The 21,996-nt window shown below is 45.3% G+C and overlaps 1 protein-coding gene across 2 annotated transcripts in view; it reads right to left on the reverse strand.

Moving 5' to 3' along the window:
• spns2 (SPNS lysolipid transporter 2, sphingosine-1-phosphate) overlaps positions 1–21,996 on the reverse strand; it is a 146,530-nt gene that overhangs the window by 96,526 nt on the left and 28,008 nt on the right. For both annotated transcript variants that reach the window (XM_071337385.1, XM_071337386.1), the window contains exon 2: positions 4,511–4,576. In XM_071337385.1, coding sequence (XP_071193486.1) covers positions 4,511–4,576 — 66 coding nt within the window. The remainder of the gene's footprint in view (positions 1–4,510; positions 4,577–21,996) is intronic.

The raw sequence follows: 21,996 nt of genomic DNA on the forward strand, positions 1-21,996 counted from the left end.
TTAGAATAACACATGTGAAGTTTAGAATAACACATGTGAAGTTTAGAATAACACATGTGAAATGTTGGGAAACCATGTGAAAAACATGCATTAAAATCCACGTGAAACGTCACGTGTTCTAAAGCCAAGTGATTTGTTCATATAGTGTACGTGTCCGAAAAACATATTTTTACCCCCCACATTATTTTTGTCCTGTATGTTTTTAGTAAGGGACAGAGAGGGAGAGGAAAAAGAGATAGGGAAGAGGGAGTGAGAGAGAGGACTGCAGAGTTAAAGAGGGAGCGAACGAGAGAGGGGATAGAGGGAGAGAGAGAGACTAAAGACAAAGAGAGGAGAAAGAAGGGATATAGGGAGAGAGAGCGAAAGTGGGGGGGGGGGACAGCAAACGAGGGAACGAAAGAGTGGAACCAAGGTATAGAGAGAGACACCGGAAAGCGAGAGCAGCTGTGAGGCAGCCGACAGACAGCACAGCTGATCAAGCACTGATAGCTTTACCAGAGTCCTATAACCATCTCCATTATAGAGTAACTCAAGCCTGTGACAAACACTGTCCATAAACATAGAAAGTTGGCCACTCTTGCGACAGCCCCAGTTGCTAAGGGGTTTCAGGGTCAGAGCCACAACTCTAAGCCTCAGATCCTAAATCTTTATCCTCTCTTATCCACAAGAAAATCACAGGCATTAAATGTAAGTCCAGAAACGGGATATTGAGAAAATCTCCTGACTGAGAGAGAGAGAAAGACAGAGAGAGAGAGAGAGACACACAGAGAGAGAGAGCGAGAGAGGCAGAGAGGTGAGAAGACTGTATGTGGGTTAGGATCGGACGAGAGATTTTTTTTTTTAAACTGTGAGCTGTATGTATGACGTGAGTATGTTAGTTAGTGGGGCTCAGAGAGCTGAGGGACTTCACAGCTCCAATGAATGGAAGGACTTCCCAGTTCCACCTGTGGCCCCATTCCTCAGTAAGTGTCTGGCCAGGCTGACACTCTGGTAAGGCTGGCTGGGCCTGGCTGTGTGTGTGTGTGTGGGTGTCGTGTTGCAAACCGAGACAGGACTGGGGTGGGCAGCCGGGCAGGGGACAGACGGAGGGAGCAGGGCACAGACACAGTCAACCCGACAGAGGTTGTGTCCCAAATGGCACCCTATTCCCTTCATAGTGCACTACTTTTGACCAGGGCCCATAAGGTTCAGGATTAGAGTGCCAATTGGGACGCAAGAAAAACAGTCTGTCTGCAACATGGCAGTGATGAATGGAGGACAGCCTGCAAAACCAGGACGGACACTGGTCGGCTCCACCACACATCCATCCACCCAAGACGTATCCCGACTGAATATAAAACCTGCCCACATAAAAGATCAGTAATAATTAGTGGTTGCAGTCTGGAGAAACTGGACCGACACTAACCAGCTCCTTATTCACCCACCCAACCCATCTCACCACTTTTTAAAACCCTGCCAATATACTCGACTATTCATAATGGACAATAACAATACATCTACACAAAGCACACGTTCCTCTGTCTGCAGGCTCACCAACCAACCAACAGAGCCCTCCAGGCTCCTTCCAAACCTGTAGAAGGTGTAACATCACCCATGACCAAAGAGCCACAGGTCGTTCTCCCGCTCGCAGCACTCGGTCTTCATTTGGCCACAACCTCAGACTCATTAGCAAGGAGCCCTAAAAGAGGCCTGTCATATCCAATGGGAGCTTCCCCTTTGATCTGACAGGTCTTCTCCTCTCATCAGGAATGACAGTTCGTGTCAGATCTGCTCTGCTCTTTCTATGTGTGCAGTACATTCCTGGGGGCTGATCTGATGGACAGGCGTGAGCACCTGGGGCCAGAACACATGCCGTACTACCATACATCACCTGAGTGAAATCAACAGAGACCTGATCCTCTTACACGGGGCCTCTCCACTCTCTTTGGGCCTCACCCCTCAGGGAGTTACGTCACACACACACACCTATTAAGGTGTGAACGTACGCACACGCACACACACCTACCGACACACACACACACCTCTAAATGTTTTGCTTTGTGTAATACCATTTTAACTTTGGTGTCGCCCCATAACTTAAGAAAGGTTACACCTTTCCATACGTTGAGTTGTGTGTGAACTTTAAAAACACAATTACAGACATAACCGCATGTAAAAAAAAAATTGCAAACGCTGTCGGGAACTTCTGCGGGTTTAAACAGCAGCTCTAGTGGCCAGTGAGGCCACTCTTGTCTCCAGAGTGGGCACAAAGAGTGGGCACAAAGAGTGGGCACAAAGAGTAGGCACAAAGAGTGGGCACAAAGCAATCTAGGAAAACCAGCCATGGTTCCAATACTCCAGACTTTGTCAGCCCAGGGATAACCCAAAGCCCCTCATCTACAGCCAAAGAAAAAGGCGAAGCAGAACCGAACCAGAACTCAAACAGAACTCTTATAAATAGACCAGTCAGTAACACTAGTGCAGGTGTGAGAAGTGACCGTAGCAGTACGTGGTCACTGCTCTCTGAGGTGTGAATATAGTGAAGGTGAGCTGGGATCAGAGAGAGGCTGAATCAACTCCTCACACATCGCCCACTTACCACTACTTGCCCACCTACGTTGGCAGTTTGGACTACCAGGTGTGGGTGGAAGTTGCCAAGGAGAGAAAGCGGGCAGAGCCTGGATGCAGAAGCTCACATAGTGGGCGATTGTTCTCTTGTTCTCTCTGGTGTGTGTGTGTGTGTGTGTGTATGTGTGTGTGTGTGTGTGTGTGTGTGTGTGTGTGTGTGTGTGTGTGTGTGTGTGTGTGAGAGCGAGAGAGAGAGAGAAATAAAGAGATGTAGGGGGTGGGGGGGGGGGGGGGGGTCGAGGATATAACAGCACACATGGACACCTACATGTGATCACCCGCCAACCCCCTAGCGCAGTTGTTCTCAAACCTCTCCTCAGGACCCCCAGTCATTCCATGTATTTGATCTATTCCAGAGCTCGCACACCTGATTCAACTTGTCAGCTAATCACCAAGCCCTTGACGAGGCAGGGGTCCCTGAGGGGAGATTTGAGAACCACTGGCCTAGCCAGCCGTTCACACGTAGGTTCCCAGTCTGGTCATGGCTGCTCTCAGCGGTCAGAGCTTCGGGCCGGCTGCATTCCTCAGGCCAGCGAGAGACTGGGGTCAGCTGGAGATCAGGGGACATGCCACACCACGCAGTCTGGCCCAAGACAGGACAGGACAGGCACACCACACACAGGCACATACTGCACGCACACACACAGACATGTACTGCTTTTAGCCCCAGCTACAGACAGCAGACAGGGGCAGAGGGCAGCTGTGGGTGCCATTCCACTTACTGACTGCGTGTGGGAGTGAGAGTCCGTTTGCATTATGTGCTGTGTGTTCTGTATGTGTATATGGGTTTTGTTTATTCAGCAACGCCAAAACTGCAACAACAAGCGCAACTGGGATTGGATTTCCTGTTTGCTATGTCAAGTCTTTTGAGAGATGGGTGAAACGCTATCAACCATGCACACTTCATCAAACACGACTTCACTTACGGGCGCATAAATCAGTTCACAGTTATCTTTGAGGAATCCGATCGTTCACCCGTCACCTGAGAGATAATGGACATGTGGGTGCCACCGTGAGATTTTCCGAACTCAAAATTCCATGACATTCAGCTTCAGGAGATACAGAACGTGCTAGGTCCCAGCAGCCTTGGCGTTGAAAGGTCAACTCAAAACTCCAGAAAGTGCCAGCCCTCCTTCTGATGCCAAACTAATAGATATGCACCTTTCCCTCACAAAAGTTGGATTCAGTGAGGTCTATAGAGCAGGAAACCCTGCCCCATAGCCCTCAGACTCAGCCTCTAACCCGCTGCCGCTCAACACCGTTTTCATTTTCACCGGGCTGCCTACTGGTGGAACTCACGGAGCGCAGAAATAACCCGTTCCTACTGTCTTAACCATCTACAACCTACAATCACTGGAACAGATCCATTGCGACTAGGTTCCTGACCATGCAAAATGTTGCTTGAAATGTCAGACCCTCAGGATAAAATCATTTTTTAAATTCATAAAGCTTGCATTCGCTAAATTGCAATATTTGGTTCATGTTTATTACTCCACGTGCATTATAACTTTTGTGATACTTTCTACCCGTCTAGTCAAGGAGGGCCTTTTGGCTGTCTGTCAATGAGCAAGGCAGAAGGGGCATGAGCCACCATCCCAAAAACAAGCCAGTGTGTCTGTTGTTGACTCAGTCAGTCTTCCGGTTTAGTTACAGTCAATTGCACAGGCTGCAGGGAGGAGGAGGAGGAGGGAGGGTGAGGTATAGGGGGGAGGAAAGGGAGGAGAGGGCTGGAGGCAGTAGGGGACTTTTATCCTTTTGTTGTCCCAATCTAAGAGGCCTAAGAGCAGCTTAGCGTGGACAGGTAATGGGCCTGTCGTGAGAGGAGGAGGAGGGTTTGAGTGGATGTTTGAGCTTTGCTAATCGTTGCTACATATGTGCCATTAAGGGATCAGGAGAGACTTACCTGTTTGCAACAAGCCCACTCCACTGTCCGATACATTGAAGTGTCTCTGGATGTCGAGCAAAACCCCTGCACAACAGAGAGAGAAGAACGAGAGAGGGGAGGACAGCGATTAGCATTGTGTGGCAATGGTTGCGGTACAATAACCATACACGTTGTCATGAATATTTAATTGCTTTAATAACAGTTGAATGAATTAGGTTTTTGTGGCCTTGCGGTGGTTCTCTTTTATAGCTGCCGCAAGAATACAGTATTAAGGAGAGTAATACAGTATTAAGGAGAGTAATACAGTATTAAGGAGAGTAATACAGTATTAAGGAGAGTAATACAGTATTAAGTGCTCTCTTGGCTGGCAGACAGACAGCACTAAACACTAAGATGGTGTTGCCTGCAGGGGGTTAGTGAAGGTGGCCAGGTGCCCTTTTAAAATCCCAAAAGCACCACACACCCACACACCCACACACCCACACACACACACACACACACACACACACTAGTTTTTTTTCCTTCTCTGTAACCGGAGGACAGTTATGCACACGGGTATGGAGGAAAGGAAATTCCAGAGAGAGGATCACGAACAGAACAGACCTCTTAGTCTATAGTGAGAACTTAACGAGGTACAAGGCACTCTGTGGGGATTGAACGACTGAGCTCAAGACATGTGAGCAGCTGAATCCTGTCGTCATAACATTACCAAGACACCGCTTGTATCTCTGTAACCAATGGCGAGATTGAGATATTCACCTGTAGACCAGAGAAAATAAAGATGGCTGTTGTGCGACCCGCAATATGACAGCTAGCACATTTGTTGATTGTATAGTCAAAAAAAAAAAAGAAGGTATCCAGGCTACTGCCCGTTCAATAACATAGAAATCTTTCTCAAAATAATTATCCTCGCCTGAATTCCTTATCACAAATCGTTCATATCCTCCTGAGCCTCTCCCTACACATAACACACGGCAGTGCTGTGTTCGGGCTCAGCGTGTGAGACCGACTGACAGGCTGGTCTGAGCAGAGCAGAACTCATGAATATAGAGTAGCAGTAACAGCAGCATCCCCAACATCCTAACAGCAGCAGCCACTGGCCCGGTATTATAACATGATGCATATCTTTCTTGCAAAAGAGATGCTTATAAAAAAAAATGTTTTTAAACTAGGCAAGTCAGTTGAGAACAAATTCTTATTTACAATGACAGCCTACCCCGGCCAACGCCGGAGACAATTGGGCGCCGCCCTATGGGACTCCAATCACGGCTGGGTGTGATAAGCCTGGAATCAAACCGGGGACTGTAGTGACACTGCGATGCAGTGCCTTATACCGATGCGCCACTCGGGAGCCCTAGAAACTAATACCAGGTTGTATTTAATTATGCACTGCAGACCTCATCTGAACTCAAAGTCAGAGGGGCTCTCTCATAAATAGAATGAGATTCTACTAATATGGTCTCTCTACCCAGACTGTCTACAGTACAGTAACACTCAAACTATATTTAAAATGCTGTGTGTTTTGACAATATTAATGTACTCCAAAAAATGGAGAGGGAGGAAGACTAAAGAGAAGTGACAACTAAGCACATTCTTAAAGTATATTACTTTATTCATTTGATTGAGTGGCCACGTTTGAGGTTTCTATCCTCGGGCATTGTCATCACTCCATTCAGTCGTCAACAGATATAGTATAGGGCACATTTCAAAGGCAGCGAGGAGCGAGGTCTGGGCAGGTGCAGCTGGGGCTCTGAGCAGAGCAGGGACATAAGTGACATTCCTGTCACATGAGACAAGCCACCTGCTCCCGTTCTCACACTTCAGGCTGCATTCCTGCACCACTGCAACACCAACAAGCCACAGCACTGAGGCTGGGTTCGCTCTAGGTAGGAACGACACACACATCAGGACTTCCGTATCAATGCAGCATGGTTAAACTATTGCCTGGTTGGTGCACGGTAAAACTGGGAGGGGATTTAAATTAGGCTAACAGACCATTTCCCTTCAACATTGAACGACGCACACACAGAGGCCGAGACAGGGGCAGACAGACACACACACAGAGGCCGAGACAGGGGCAGACACACACACACACAGAGGCCGAGACAGGGGCAGACAGACACACACACAGAGGCCGAGACAGGGGCAGACAGACACACACACACACATTGGCCGTTTGCTCTATTCTTGTTCAGTACAGACAGGTCGGCTCTCCCTTGTCTAGCCTGTCAAACATCGCCACGGTGACAGAGCTGTCACTCCGCTGAGGCTGTGCTCCAATTAGCCTGCCGGAAACACACACATTCAGTGTGCCCGCTGGGAGGGGGATCCCTGTGCCAGATGGTGGAACGTCCCTCCCGAGCAGATTCAGCACCTGCCTGCCTGGTACCACGCCCTGCCCGTCCCCTCTCGCTCGCTCGCACGCACGATTACTGAACACCCTCCTACTAACCCTGCCCCCCCCCCATTACACCACCACCTCACTGGGGTGACTGAGTGCAGGACCAATTTAGTCTCTATGTGGGTGTACATGTGCATACAAGTGTGACCGACTGACTGATCTTTGCCCTACATGCGCCCTAATAGATTGCTGTGAAAATGTATATTTCAGTCTTTTGGGGCCAACTCACATGGAAGTGACATATTTTCTTTCTGATATGCAACAGTCACTATTATGTAAATGTTGTGTAAATACAGACCATATTCCCTAATTTGTGTTTATAACAATCAACCCGACTGTTCAGGTGGGCAAGTGTTTGACCCAAATGTCTTCAGATAAAAGTACACCATCCATTAAATTGTGTAATGTTGTATGATGTTGTGAAGTAATTGTTGTATTGTATTGAGTGCAGGTATACAGGTGTAATGCTCTGTGTTATGGGCTGTCTTAATCTACGAGATTACAGACAGAAGGCTGCAGTGTGTCTGTGCAGCAGCATATCAGGCTAAACGTATATCTTCACTCTCAACGGGAGCGTTCAGTTTTACGGGCAGCTTCATGGCTTCAGACTGCGTATTTGAGGTTTGCCCTTGCCCTCAATTCAATCTCTCTTTCTCTCCTTCCAGCATTCCTCCCTCCTTATCCTCGCCTTCCTTTCTCTCTCTCTCTCATCATCCTCCTCTCGTCCTTCCTCTTTTCTTCTTTGCTCATTATCGCCCTGTATAACCGGACCACCCTGTATCTTATCTGTGTTTGGCGGGCACGGACACGGCTCTGACCAAAATCACCTAAAATACCACAAACACATTGTCTGAGATGTTTAATTTCTATACAAGACACTAGTATTCGTCCTACATTAGCCCGAAGGAGTCGCGATGAAATATATTTGACTGAGGTGCCACTGACAGCCCGCAAGTCTCTACCCGTCTCCCGCCTTAGTGGCGCCAGGGCTAGAGTTGCCATGGTAACGCCGCGTGGGCACACAAGGAGGAAAGGTCAAGAGACGGCGGCAAGAGGATGTCAGCTTGCGAAATCCGGAGGACTTACAAATCACCAGCCTCTTCCCTCTCCTCTCACTCTGTCTCTCTCCGTCTGCCTCCTGTGCTCTAGGCCTATATTTGACTGCATCTATATCTATTGTTGTCTGGCTTGGGTTCACTCTTTCTCGCTCTCTCCAGGTGTTTGTGTGAGGAGAATATACTGTATCCTACGACCGGGCTCAGGGAAATTACACTACATGAAGTCAATAACTTGCTTGTAACAGATGACATTCATACTCTGACTATCTCCGAAACTCGCATAAACAATACCTTTGATGATACATTTAGATACAGTGGTGATAACATCTACCGAAAAGACAGAAATGCCAGAGGCGGTGTTGCGGTCTACATTCAGAACCACATTCCTGTAAAGCTTAGAGACGATCTAATGTTAAATACTGTAGAAGTAATGTGGCTACAGGTTCATCTGCCTCGCCTAAAGCCCATTCTTGTGGGAAGCTACTATAGACCACCAAGGGCTAACAGTCAGTATTTGGATAACATGTGTGAAATGCTTGATAAATGTATGTGATATCAACAAAGAAGTATATTTTCTGAGTGATTTAAATATTGACTGGCTATCATCAAGCTGCCCACTCAGGAAAAAACTGCAAACTGTAACCAGTGCCTGCAACGTGGATCAGGTTGTCAGTCAACCTACCAGGGTAGTTACAAACATCACAGGAATTAAATCAACATATATTGATCACATTTTTACTAACGCTGCAGATATTTGCTTTAAAGCAGCATCCAAATCCATAGGATGTAGTGATCACAATATAATAGCCATATCTAGGAAAGCCAAAGTTCTAATATAGTGTATAAGAGGTCATATAAGAAGACGTTTTGTCGTGATTCATATGTTGACGATGTAAAGAATATTTGCTGGTCTGTGGTGTGTGATGAGGAGCAACCAGACGCTGCACTTGACGCATTTATTAAACTACTTATTCCAGTTACTAATAAGCACGCATCCATTAAGAAAATGACTGAAAAAAACTGTTAAATCCCTTTGGATTGATGGGGAATTGAGAAATTGCATGGTTGAAGAGGGATGAGGCAAAAGGTATGGCAATTAAGTCTGGCAGCCCAAATGATTGGCAAACGTACTGCACATTAAGAAATCATGTGTCTAAACTAAATAAAAAGAAACTACACTATGAAACAAAGATAAATTATATAAAGAATGATAGTAAAAAGCTTTGCGGCACCTTAAATGAATTTTTTGGGTGAAAAAGCCAACTCGGCTCCTTCATTTATTGAATCAGATGGCTCATTCATCACAAAGCCCACTGATATTGCAAACTACTTTAATGACATTTTCATTGGCAAGATAAGCAAACTTAGGGATGACATGCCAGCAACAAACGCCGACACTACACATACAAGTATATCGGACCAAATTATGAAAGACAAGAATTGTACTTTTGAATTCTGTAAAGTCAATGTGGAAGAGGTGAAATGTTTATTGTTGTCTATCAACAACGACAAGCCACCGTGGTCTGACAATCTAGATGGAAGATTGTTCAATTTGGTTTAAATAATGCAAAAACACAGTGTTGGAGAAGAAAGTAAAAGTGCAATATGTGCCATGTAAAAAAAACATTTAAGTTCCTTCCTCAGAACATGAGAACATATGAAAGCTGGTGGTTCCTTTTAACATGAGTCTTCAATATTCCCACTTAAGAAGTTTTAGGTTGTAGTTATTTTAGGAATTATAGGACTATTTCTCTCTATAACGTCCGTATTTCATATACCTTTGACTGTTGGATGTTCTTATAGGCACTATAGTATTGCCAGCCTAATCTCGGGAGTTGATAGGCTTGAAGTCATAAACAGCGCTGTGCTTCAAGCATTGCTAAGAGCTACTGGCAAAAGCAGTAAAGTGCTGTTTGAATGAACGCTTACGAGCCTGCTGCTGCCTACCATTGCTCAGTCAGACTGCTCTATCAAATCATAGACTTACTTATAATATAATAACACACAGAAATACGAGCCTTAGGTCATTAATATGGTCAAATCCGGAAACTATCATTTCGAAAACAAAATGTTTATTCTTTCAGTGAAATACGGAACCGTTCCATATTTTATTGAACGGGTGGCAACCCTAAGTCTAAATATTGCTGTTACATTGCACAACCTTCAATGTTATGTCATAATTATGTAAAATGATGGCAAATTAATTACGGTCTTTGTTAGGAAGAAATGGTCTTCACACAGTTCGCAACGAGCCAGGCGGCCCAAACTGCTGCATATACCCTGACGCGAATGCGCTTTTATTAAATCATCACCCGTTTGGCGAAGTAGGCTGTGATTCGATGATAAATTAACAGGCATCGCATTGATTATGTGCAACGCAGGACAACCATGTGTAGTTAACTAGTGATTATGTTAATATTTATTGCTTTTTATAAGATAATGCTAGCTAGCAACTTACCTTGGCTCTTTACTGCACTCGCGTAACAGGTGGTCAGCCTGCCACGCAGTCTCCTCGTGGATTGCAATGTAATTGGCCATAATCGGCGTCCAAAAATGCAGATTAATCAGTCGATCTCTAATACACACACATGTATTTAGTACTGTAGATATGTGGTAGTGGTTGATTAGGGGCCTGAAGGCACACAGTGTGTTGTGAAATCTGTGAATGTATTGTAATGTTTTAAAATTGTATAAACCACCTGAATTTTGCTGGACCCAGGGAGAGTAATGGGGATCCATAAGAAATACAAAATATTTCTACAAAAATACAAAATACAAACAATGGAATTAATTTTGCTCAATACAAAACGATAACCAACTCATCGTAGTGCTGCCACAAAAAATGGAAGTGGCAATTACTTTAAAGAAAAAGTTATGAATTAGTATGTCTGCCACCAATAAAATGTATTAATGTCTTAAAATTACTAATTTAAATGGTAAAACGTATCAGTTACACTATGACAAGTATACCGCATACAATTCAAGATAGTTGGGAACATGATTTCGATGTCCCGATACCATGGCATCGGGTTCATGAACTGATACACAAAACAACAAGTTAAGACATATATACATATATATATAAAAGTCTCGCTACAAAAATAATGCTCAGTGTATGGCGCATTGAACAGTCAGAGCAGTTCAGACTGCCACGTGGAAACAGAATCAACAGATCATATTTTAAGTACTTGTTCATCAGTGGCTTGTTTTTGGAGTCTGCTCCAGGAGTGGTTATGCCATAATATCAGAGCGAGGTTGGACCCACAAACTGTATTGTTGGGGGTTTTGGAGGACCACAGTCAGTCAATAAGAAATATCATTGTGCTCTTGGGTCATTTAAAAAAAAAAATAGGGGGGGCAATTTCGGCAGAAATGTTGCAGACGGGGAGGTTCAAGACCGCCACCGACCAGAGCGCCCACTGATGGGAGCAACCATTTGTATTGTCTTTGTATTGTATTGTTGATGTTTTAATAAAAAAATAACAATGGGATTCATTTCACGGAAAAAACGCCGCTCAGCTAGGTCAACTCTCCATGGGCTGTTTTCAGTCTATACTTGGGTGCATTTAATACAATTGCCTCAATGCAACATTCACAGGTGTCAGGCCTCCAGGGCCCTGTGTATTTAATGTACTGTGCCAGTCCAGTGACACTGCTGGCATAGGGGTATGGCAGGAATGCAGAAGTTCCCGATAACACATCATCCACTTCCAGCTAAACTAGAGTCAGCTTCTCACGAAGCTGCTACAGATGAGAGCCTGCAGCAATACCTCAGTATTGTACTCTAAAAGCTTCTTTGTAGGCCACTCCCTCTGAGAAATAAGACTTCATAGACACACATACAAGCAGGCACGCACACACACACACACACACACACACACACACACACAGACATAATGAACAAGCCTAAGGGACAACAAACACAAAGTTTGGGACGTTTCAGAAGTAAAGTTTTTTCCTGGTGCAATCTGTCATGTTGGCTCTGTAGTTGTCCATAGGGAATTCCCCGCCTGATCATTTCAGGTGTAACAAATAATCTCTCTGATAAAAAAAAATGTCTTGTTTAATGCAGAGGACTAAAATAATTAAAGGACTACATGTGTACTGTATCGAACAGATAGAAGACACGTTGCTGTCAAGGGAACTAATACATTTTCGTCGGGGAACCCAATTACGGATGAAGACGCCGGAAGTTCACTGGAGTTGCCTGTGACATAGACAGGATGCTATATGTCTCTACTGATAGGATATTGTGACTACTGAGACGGCCCTGTCTGTGTGCAGCGTAGAGCTGACACTTATTCAGACCTTCTATAATGGGTGCCTTCATGAGTGCTGCTTTGAATGGAGCTATATAGGCGTTACAACAGTCTCACAGACTGTCACAGAAAGAAAAACATGAAGAGTGAACAGCGAAGAGTTTATTTTGAAATGTGCTATAAATATCTACATTTAATATATTATGAATGTTTTACACATTATACAGCGTTTGGTTCTACAAATAAGTGGCCTCCCTCACTATCGTATTGAGAATAACAGCAAGAGAGGTTAGTTAGGTGAGTTGAGGTCAGGCAGTTTCGATTTTCTAGATGTCTATCGTGTTCATTGGAGGTGGTGTTGTAAATGTTGATTTGCCTGTTTTGCATAGAAACCTGATTTGTTCACCTACAATTTTGTTCACCCTCAAATTGTTAGAATTCTTTGAAACCAATATACAGTAGCGGAATGCAGAACTCAAATCCAGATGAGATTTGAGAAGAGTTTACTATATGTACTGTATGTAATGCAGCTCTGTGAGGACTATGTTTTTTGGGGGTGTGAGTCATACACTGCCAGTCCTAAATGGTCCTTTGGGACACCTTACACACACACCAGAGGAGGCTGATGGGAGGAATATAGGAGGACGGGCTTATTGTAATGGCTGGAATTAATTACAATGGAACAAACATGTGGTTTCCATCCAGATATGTTTGATACCGTTCCAGTCCTTCTATAGCTCATCCCACCAGCCTCCTCTGACACACACACACACACGAAAACAAGCACGCATGCACACGCTCACACATTTTCTTTCTCCCCACACACACACACACACACACACACACACACACACACACACACACACACACACACACACACACACACACACACACACACACACACACACACACACACACACACACACACACACACACACACACAAAAAACAGCCCATCAGCTTGCAGACCTACTTCATTTTCCAATCCCCACCAGGGACCCATGGATCTCCAGCCCCACGCTTCTATTTCCGACACTCTGGAACTAGGCTACGAGGAGGATGGGAAAAGAGACCCATTTAGCAATGCAGAGTGAAGTGTAGTGTGTGTGTGTCTGTTTTTGTCTGTAGAGAGAAGTGTGTAAAAGAGAAGAGAGTTGAAGAAGGAGAGGATAGAGGGGGGAGAGGTGGCTACATCAGGTCAGGCAGAACTCAAAACCTCTCTTGCCAAGCCTATATTTCCATAGTGTGTGTAACACTACTCCTCGTGGTAATGTCTTACTTCCCCTTTCACTCAATATTCCTTATTTTCCCTGAGTGAGCTGCGCCGTCTGTGAGCTCTGGATGGAAGTAACTCATTCTCCCCACTGTTACAAGGGATACGTTCCAAACTGCACCCTATACAGTGCACTACTGTTGACCAGGGCCCATACGGCTCTGGTCAATATGCACTATATAGGGAATAGGGTGCCAATTGGGAGGCAAGCAGGCAGGGTGGTGGTGAACTGCTACTGTATGCTCTGCTGACGAGGGTCAATCCTGCTTCATGTGTCACCACAAGGATCAATATAAATAGGCACAGCTCTGGGAAAAAACAGAAAGGAGTTCTCTCTCTGGGATACACAGTAAGGGTGTTTTTGTGTCTGTCTGTGCGTGTGTGGAGGTGTGTGTGGTGGAGAGAGAGAAAGTGCATGCATGTGTATGTGTGATTGGGGAAAGCCAGGGCCACAGCAGAGGCAGAGAAAGGGCTGGTTGACCACAAATATGTCCGACTGCAGCCGGCCCGGCGGGCGCTCTCCTCCCGCTGGCTCGCCTTGCGGCTAGCGCCACTCTGCTCTAACAGACCAGGCAGGGGACGCTCTCTTTTTCCATGTGACTGTGCCCAATGTGTATTTGTGTGGTGTGTTTCTATGTGTGCGTGTCTATTAATGTGTTCTATGTGAATATGTATATGAGTGTGTCCAATGTCCTTTAGGGTCAAGCTGAATCACAGCCCTCTAATAACTATGACCTCATTTGTTTCCTAACTGACGGGAGGGAAACAGCCCAGATGAAAACGGAGCTCTATTGACACTCCAGAAGGATGCTCGACTGGGGGACTGAAACACACTAAAGCGGTGGCCATCTGAGAGGTGAAGCCAGACAATTTTACAGCAAAAAATAATCTGTGTCTATATTTATATTCAGCGTCATGTGGCTGGGCAAACATCTGATTCATCAAGGCACTGCCATCTAGGCTTTCTGTCGCCACCGCTGGGTCTCTCTGTCTGTCTAGGTGGCTGTGTACCTCTCCTGTTGACTCTCTGAAAACAGCAAACAACATGACTGCGTGACTCACATTGAAGGTGAGGTAGAAAGAGGTGGGGTGAGAAGAGGGGGCAGAAAGAAGGAGAGAGAGAGAGAGAGAGAGAGAGAGAGAGAGAGAGAGAGAGAGAGAGAGAGAGAGAGAGAGAGAGAGAGAGACAGAGAGACAGAGAGACAGAGAGAGACAGAGAGAGACAGAGAGAGAGAGAGAGAGACAGAGAGAGAGAGAGAGAGAGAGAGAGAGAGAGAGAGAGAGAGAGAGAGAGAGAGAGAGAGAGAGAGAGAGAGAGAGAGAGAAAGACAGAAAGATATAAAGAAAGAAATAGGGAAGAGGAGAGAGAGAGATGTACGCTTGATGTACATCTCTCTGAGGGCTGCTGTACATCTCACCCAGCTAGCCGATAAGTGTTACATATTTCATAGCATTGGCGAGGATCCCTACAGCAGCTAATCAATAATAGATACTGTACAGCCCATTAGATGTATGGGTTGCATCCTAAATGGCACCCTATTCCCTATTAAAGTGCACTACTTTTTTATATATAGGGAATAGGGTGCCAAGTCATAAAATCTGTTTTTAAACCTAATCGTAACCTTAAAAACACTGCTAACCATAATGCCTAACCTTAACCTTAAATTAATTTACCAAAAAGCAAAAAAAATGTCATGAATCTTTACAATATAGACAGTTTTGACTTTGCAGCTGGCCCATCTAGCGTTAACCACTCAGTTCTGGCTCCAGGGCAAGACTCATGAGAATAAACGTGAACCTGCGTGCCACACAGGGAGAGAAACATGCACGCACAGTCATTGTACAACATTCTTAATGCAGTCGCGGAAAAACATACCTTTGAAAGCAGTTTTGATGGCCATCGTTGAAAGAGGAGGATCACAACTTTTAACTTCTCACCTTCCAAAAATGAGTGAATTGCTTTTAGCAGCATTGTGGTTTATGCACAATAGCGCTCGCTAATGGCGTTGAATGCATAGGGGAAACCGGGGCTAAATGTTACACGAATCAAGACTAACTGGTAGGTCCTACATTATATTCACAGTACATGATCCTTGACTGAGTGCCAGTGGAACGTTTTTTGGGGATAATCAAGTCACCAATATGTTGCTAACTAGAAACAAGATCATGTTTAGAGTTTCAAATCAAATCAAATCAAATCAAATTTTATTAGTCACATACACATGGTTAGCAGATGTTAATGCGAGTGTAGCGAAATGCTTGTGCTTCTAGTTCCGACAATGCAGTAATAACCAACAAGTAATCTAACCTACAATTCCACAACTACTACCTTATACACACACAAGTGTAAAGGGATAAAGAATATGTACATAAAGATATATGAATGAGTGGTGGTACAGAACGGCATAGGCAAGATGCAGTAGATGGTATAGAGTACGGTATATACATATGAGATGAGTACTGTAGGGTATGTAAACATAAAGTGGCATAGTTTAAAGTGGCTAGTGGTACATGTATTACATAAAGATGGCAAGATGCAGTAGATGATATAGAGTACAGTATATACATATGAGATGGGTAATGTAGGGTATGTAAACATTATATTAAGTGGCATTGTTTAAAGTGGCTAGTGGTACATTTTTACATAATTTCCATCAATTCCCATTTTTAAAGTGGCTGGAGTTGAGTCAGTATGTTGGCAGCGGCCACTAAATGTTAGTGGTGGCTGTTTAACAGTCTGATGGCCTTGAGATAGAAGCTGTTTTTCAGTCTCTCAGTCCCTGCTTTGATGCACCTGTACTGACCTCGCCTTCTGGATGATAGCAGGGTGAACAGGCAGTGGCTTGGGTGGTTGTTGTCCTTGATGATCTTTATGGCCTTCCTGTGACATCGGGTGGTGTAGGTGTCCTGGAGGGCAGGTAGTTTGCCCCCGGTGATGCGTTCTGCAGACCTCACTACCCTCTGGAGAGCCTTACGGTTGTGGGCGGAGCAGTTGCCGTACCAGGCGGTGATACAGCCCGACAGGATGCTCTCGATTGTGCATCTGTAGAAGTTTGTGAGTGCTTTTGGTGACAAGCCGAATTTCTTCAGCCTCCTGAGGTTGAAGAGGCGCTGCTGCGCCTTCTTCACGACGCTGTCTGTGTGGGTGGACCAATTCAGTTTGTCCGTGATGTGTACACCGAGGAACTTAAAACTTTCCACCTTCTCCACTACTGACCCGTCGATGTGGATAGGGGGGTGCTCCCTCTGCTGTTTCCTGAAGTCCACAATCATCTCCTTTGTTTTGTTGACGTTGAGTGTGAGGTTATTTTCCTGACACCACACTCCGAGGGCCCTCACCTCCTCCCTGTAGGCCGTCTCGTCGTTGTTGGTAATCAAGCCTACCACTGTAGTGTCATCCGCAAACTTGATGATTGAGTTGGAGGCGTGCATGGCCACGCAGTCGTGGGTGAACAGGGAGTACAGGAGAGGGCTCAGAACGCACCCTTGTGGGGCCCCAGTGTTGAGGATCAGCGGGGTGGAGATGTTGTTACCTACCCTCACCACCTGGGGGCGGCCCGTCAGGAAGTCCAGGACCCAGTTGCACAGGGCGGGGTCGAGACCCAGGGTCTCGAGCTTGATGACGAGTTTGGAGGGTACTATGGTGTTAAATGCTGAGCTGTAATCGATGAACAGCATTCTCACATGGGTATTCCTCTTGTCCAGATGGGTTAGGGCAGTGTGCAGTGTGGTTGCAATTGCGTCGTCTGTGGACCTATTGGGTCGGTAAGCAAATTGGAGTGGGTCTAGGGTGTCCGGTAGGGTGGAGGTGATATGGTCCTTGACTAGTCTCTCAAAGCACTTCATGATGACGGAAGTGAGTGCTACGGGGCGGTAGTCGTTTAGCTCAGTTACCTTAGCTTTCTTGGGAACAGGAACAATGGTGGCCCTCTTGAAGCATGTGGGAACAGCAGACTGGGATAAGGATTGATTGAATATGTCCGTAAACACACCAGCCAGCTGGTCTGCGCATGCTCTGAGGACGCGGCTGGGAATGCCGTCTGGGCCTGCAGCCTTGCGAGGGTTAACACGTTTAAATGTTTTACTCACCTCGGCTGCAGTGAAGGAGAGCCCGCAGGTTTTGGTAGGGGGCCGTGTCAGTGGCACTGTATTGTCCTCAAAGCGGGCAAAAAAGTTGTTTAGCCTGTCTGGGAGCAAGACATCCTGGTCCGCGACGGGGCTGGTTTTCTTTTTGTAATCCGTGATTGACTGTAGACCCTGCCACATACCTCTTGTGTCTGAGCTGTTGAATTGCGACTCGATTTTGTCTCTGTACTGGGACTTAGCCTGTTTGATTGCCTTGCGGAGAGAATAGCTACACTGTTTGTATTCGGTCATGCTTCCGGTCACCTTGCCCTGGTTAAAAGCAGTGGTTCGCGCTTTCAGTTTCACGCGAATGCTGCCGTCAATCCACGGTTTCTGGTTTGGGAATGTTTTAATCGTTGCTGTGGGTACGACATCGTCAATGCACTTCCTAATGAACTCGCTCACCGAATCAGCATATTCGTCCATATTGTTGTTGGACGCAATGCGGAACATATTCCAATCCGCGTGATCGAAGCAGTCTTGAAGAGTGGAATCAGATTGGTCGGACCAGCGTTGAACAGACCTGAGCGCGGGAGCTTGTTGTTTTAGTTTCTGTTTGTAGGCTGGAATCAACAAAATGGAGTCGTGGTCAGCTTTTCCGAAAGGGGGGCGGGGGAGGGCCTTATATGCGTCGCGGAAATTAGTATAACAATGATCTAGGGTTTTTCCAGCCCTGGTAGCACAATCGATATGCTGATAGAATTTAGGGAGTTTTGTTTTTAGATTAGCCTTGTTAAAATCCCCAGCTACGATGAATGCAGCCTCAGGGTGTGTGGTTTCCAGTTTACAAAGAGTCAGATAAAGTTCGTTCAGGGCCATCGATGTGTCTGCTTGGGGGGAATATATACGGCTGTGATTATGATTGAAGAGAATTCCCTTGGTAGATAATGCGGTCGACATTTTATTGTGAGGAGTTCTAGATCAGGTGAACAGAATGACTTGAGTTCCTGTGTGTTGTTATGATGATCACACCACGTCTTGTTAATCATAAGGCATACCCCCCCGCCCCTCTTCTTACCAGAAAGATGTTTGTTTCTGTCGGCGCGATGCATGAAGAAACCAGCTGGCTGCACCGACTCCGTTAGCGTCTCTTGAGTTAGCCATGTTTCCGTGAAGCAGAGCACGTTGCAATCCCTGATGTCTCTCTGGAATGCTACCCGTGCTCGGATTTCATCAACCTTATTGTCAAGAGACTGGACATTGGCGAGTAGTATGCTAGGGAGTGGAGCGCGATGTGCCCGTCTCCGAAGCCTGGCCAGGAGACCGCCTCGTTTGCCCCTTTTACGGCGTCGCACAGGGTCGCCGGCTGGGATCAGATCCATTGTATTGGGTGGAAGGCAAAACACTGGATCCGTTTCGGGAAAGTCATATTCCTGGTAGGAACGATGATGAGTTGACGTTAATCGTATATTCAGTAGTTCCTCCCGACTGTATGTAATGAAACCTAAGATTACCTGGGGTACCGATGTAAGAAATAACACATAAAAAAACAAAATACTGCATATTTTCCAAGGAACGCGAAGCGAGGCGGCCATCTCGTTTCGGCGCCGGATGTGATCTAGCTAATGATTAGGCTAATGGGGTAAATGCTGGAGCCTATTTATTTATAGCCACTATGCTGCATCAGTTGGGCAACAGTAGGTGATAATGCTTATTGCTAAATAGCACACCGGTCTGATAATATGGACCAATATGTTATTGGGTTCATTTAAAAAATATATATATATAAAAAAAAAAAATGTATGTAAACATTTTTAAAAAATCAATTATTTTGGAGTAGTGTCCTTTTAAATAGTCACCAGAACTGACCTTCTCACAGTCATTCTACCCCCCAAAAATGTTTAGGTCCCTCCGCGACCTGTAGTATGCTGTGATACAGCATGTGCTTATGTCAGTATATATTGTTCAGGCTAGTATATCATCGCACACCGGTGCGCCCCCGAACTAGGGACCCCACCCCCACACCTCCCAAAATAACCACTGCTCCCAACAATTCAGCACCACCATACTGTATGTCGACGCCAGGGACAAACACTCTCCATGCTCTCTTTCTAAATCGTGCAACCGCTCCCAGAATTTACTCTGGCCGCATCCCGCTGTGTGTCAGTGTGTGTCCGCCTGTGATGTACAACCAGTCGACCACACTGACAGCTACCATATAGCGTACCTGTCTCTCTGTCTCTCGGCACATGTGAAATTGAAAAGTCCCGTTGGTGGTAATCCTCTGCTTTTTTACATAACACAGCAAGGCAAAGGGATTAGAGTCATTATGTAGTGATTTTTAATGACATTTCATCCCGCTCTCTCGCTTTCATTCCTCTGTCTCTCATCCCTCTATTTCTTCTCTCTCTCTCTCTCTCTCTCTCGTGGGTGGGGATTCACTAAGGGGTCAATGATACTGACTAGCAGCATAATTAGCTCACACACTATGCGGCCCGCGTAGTTTGACTATCTTAATTAGGGTCATGTACACACGAAGAGTTTCTTGGTATGCTTCTCTATTTACACAGGGTTTCCAAGAAAGGGGCATAGTAATGTCTAATGGTAATGCTATTACACTACACACGATAACTTGTGCTGCCATACAGAATATTACACTACACCAGATAACTGATGCTGCCATCCAGAATGTACAGAATATTACACTACACCAGATAACTGATGCTGCCATCCAGAATGTACAGAATATTACACTACACCAGATAACTGATGCTGCCATCCAGAATGTACAGAATATTACACTACACCAGATAACCGGTGTTGCCATCCAGAATGTACAGAATATTACACTACACACGATAACCGGTGTTGCCATCCAGAATGTACAGAATATTACACTACACCAGATAACTGATGCTGCCATCCAGAATGTACAGAATATTACACTACACCAGATAACTGATGCTGCCATACAGAATGTACAGAATATTACACTACACCAGATAACTGATGCTGCCATACAGAATGTACAGAATATTACACTACACCAGATAACTGATGCTGCCATACAGAATGTACAGAATATTACACTACACCAGATAACTGATGCTGCCATACAGAATATTACACTACACCAGATAACTGATGCTGCCATACAGAATATTACACTACACCAGATAACTGATGCTGCCATACAGAATATTACACTACACCAGATAACTGGTGCTGCCATCCAGAATATTACACTACACCAGATAACTGATGCTGCCATCCAGAATGTACAGAATATTACACTACACCAGATAACTGATGCTGCCATACAGAATATTACACTACACCAGATAACTGGTGCTGCCATACAGAATATTACACTACACCAGATAACTGATGCTGCCATCCAGAATGTACAGAATATTACACTACACCAGATAACTGGTGCTGCCATACAGAATATTACACTACACCAGATAACTGGTGCTGCCATACAGAATGTACAGAATATTACACTACACCAGATAACTGGTGCTGCCATCCAGAATATTACACTACACCAGATAACTTGTGCTGCCATCCAGAATGTACAGAATATTACACTACACCAGATAACTGGTGCTGCCATCCAGGATATTACACTACACCAGATAACTGGTGCTGCCATACAGAATGTACAGAATATTACACTACACCAGATAACTGGTGCTGCCATCCAGGATATTACACTACACCAGATAACTGGTGCTGCCATACAGAATGTACAGAATATTACACTACACCAGATAACTGGTGCTGCCATACAGAATATTACACTACACCAGATAAATGGTACTGCCATCCAGAATATTACACTACACCAGATAACTGGTGCTGCCATACAGAATGTACAGAATATTACACTACACCAGATAACTGGTTGTGCCATAGAGAGTGTACTGAACTCCCTGGACGGGCCTGAACCGCCCAACCCCATCCCTCCTTCTCTTTGATTCCAACATGACTGAGCAGTGAAGCAGAACAATCAATACCCTTTTCAAACAGAATAGGAAGGAAGGCTATCTCCAGCCTTCACTCTCTGGAGATAGAAAAAGAAGGAGAGAGTGAGTAGAGAAAGAAACAGAGCGAAACAGAAAAGAGAGAAAAAGGCGAGCTCCGAGCGTTGCAGCCAGGTGCGTGAAAGCAGTAGAGAAAAATTGGTCTGGACTGGTGTTTCAAGCTCAATTCAGCATCAACAAGCTGCAGCAGCGCTAGCCTGTCATGCAGACCACAGAGCTTATAGACCCCAAAAAATTGAGAGAGGTAGAAAGAGTGAGATAGAGAGAGAAAGACAGAGACAAAGTCTCTCTCTCTCTCTCTCTCTCTCTCTCTCTCTCTCTCTCTCTCTCTCTCTCTCTCTCTCTCTCTCTCTCTCTCTCTCTCTCTCTCTCTCTCTCTCTCTCTCTCTCTCTCTCTCTC

This window comes from Salvelinus alpinus, chromosome 13 (assembly GCF_045679555.1).
Source record: "Salvelinus alpinus chromosome 13, SLU_Salpinus.1, whole genome shotgun sequence".
Lineage (NCBI taxonomy): Eukaryota > Metazoa > Chordata > Actinopteri > Salmoniformes > Salmonidae > Salvelinus > Salvelinus alpinus.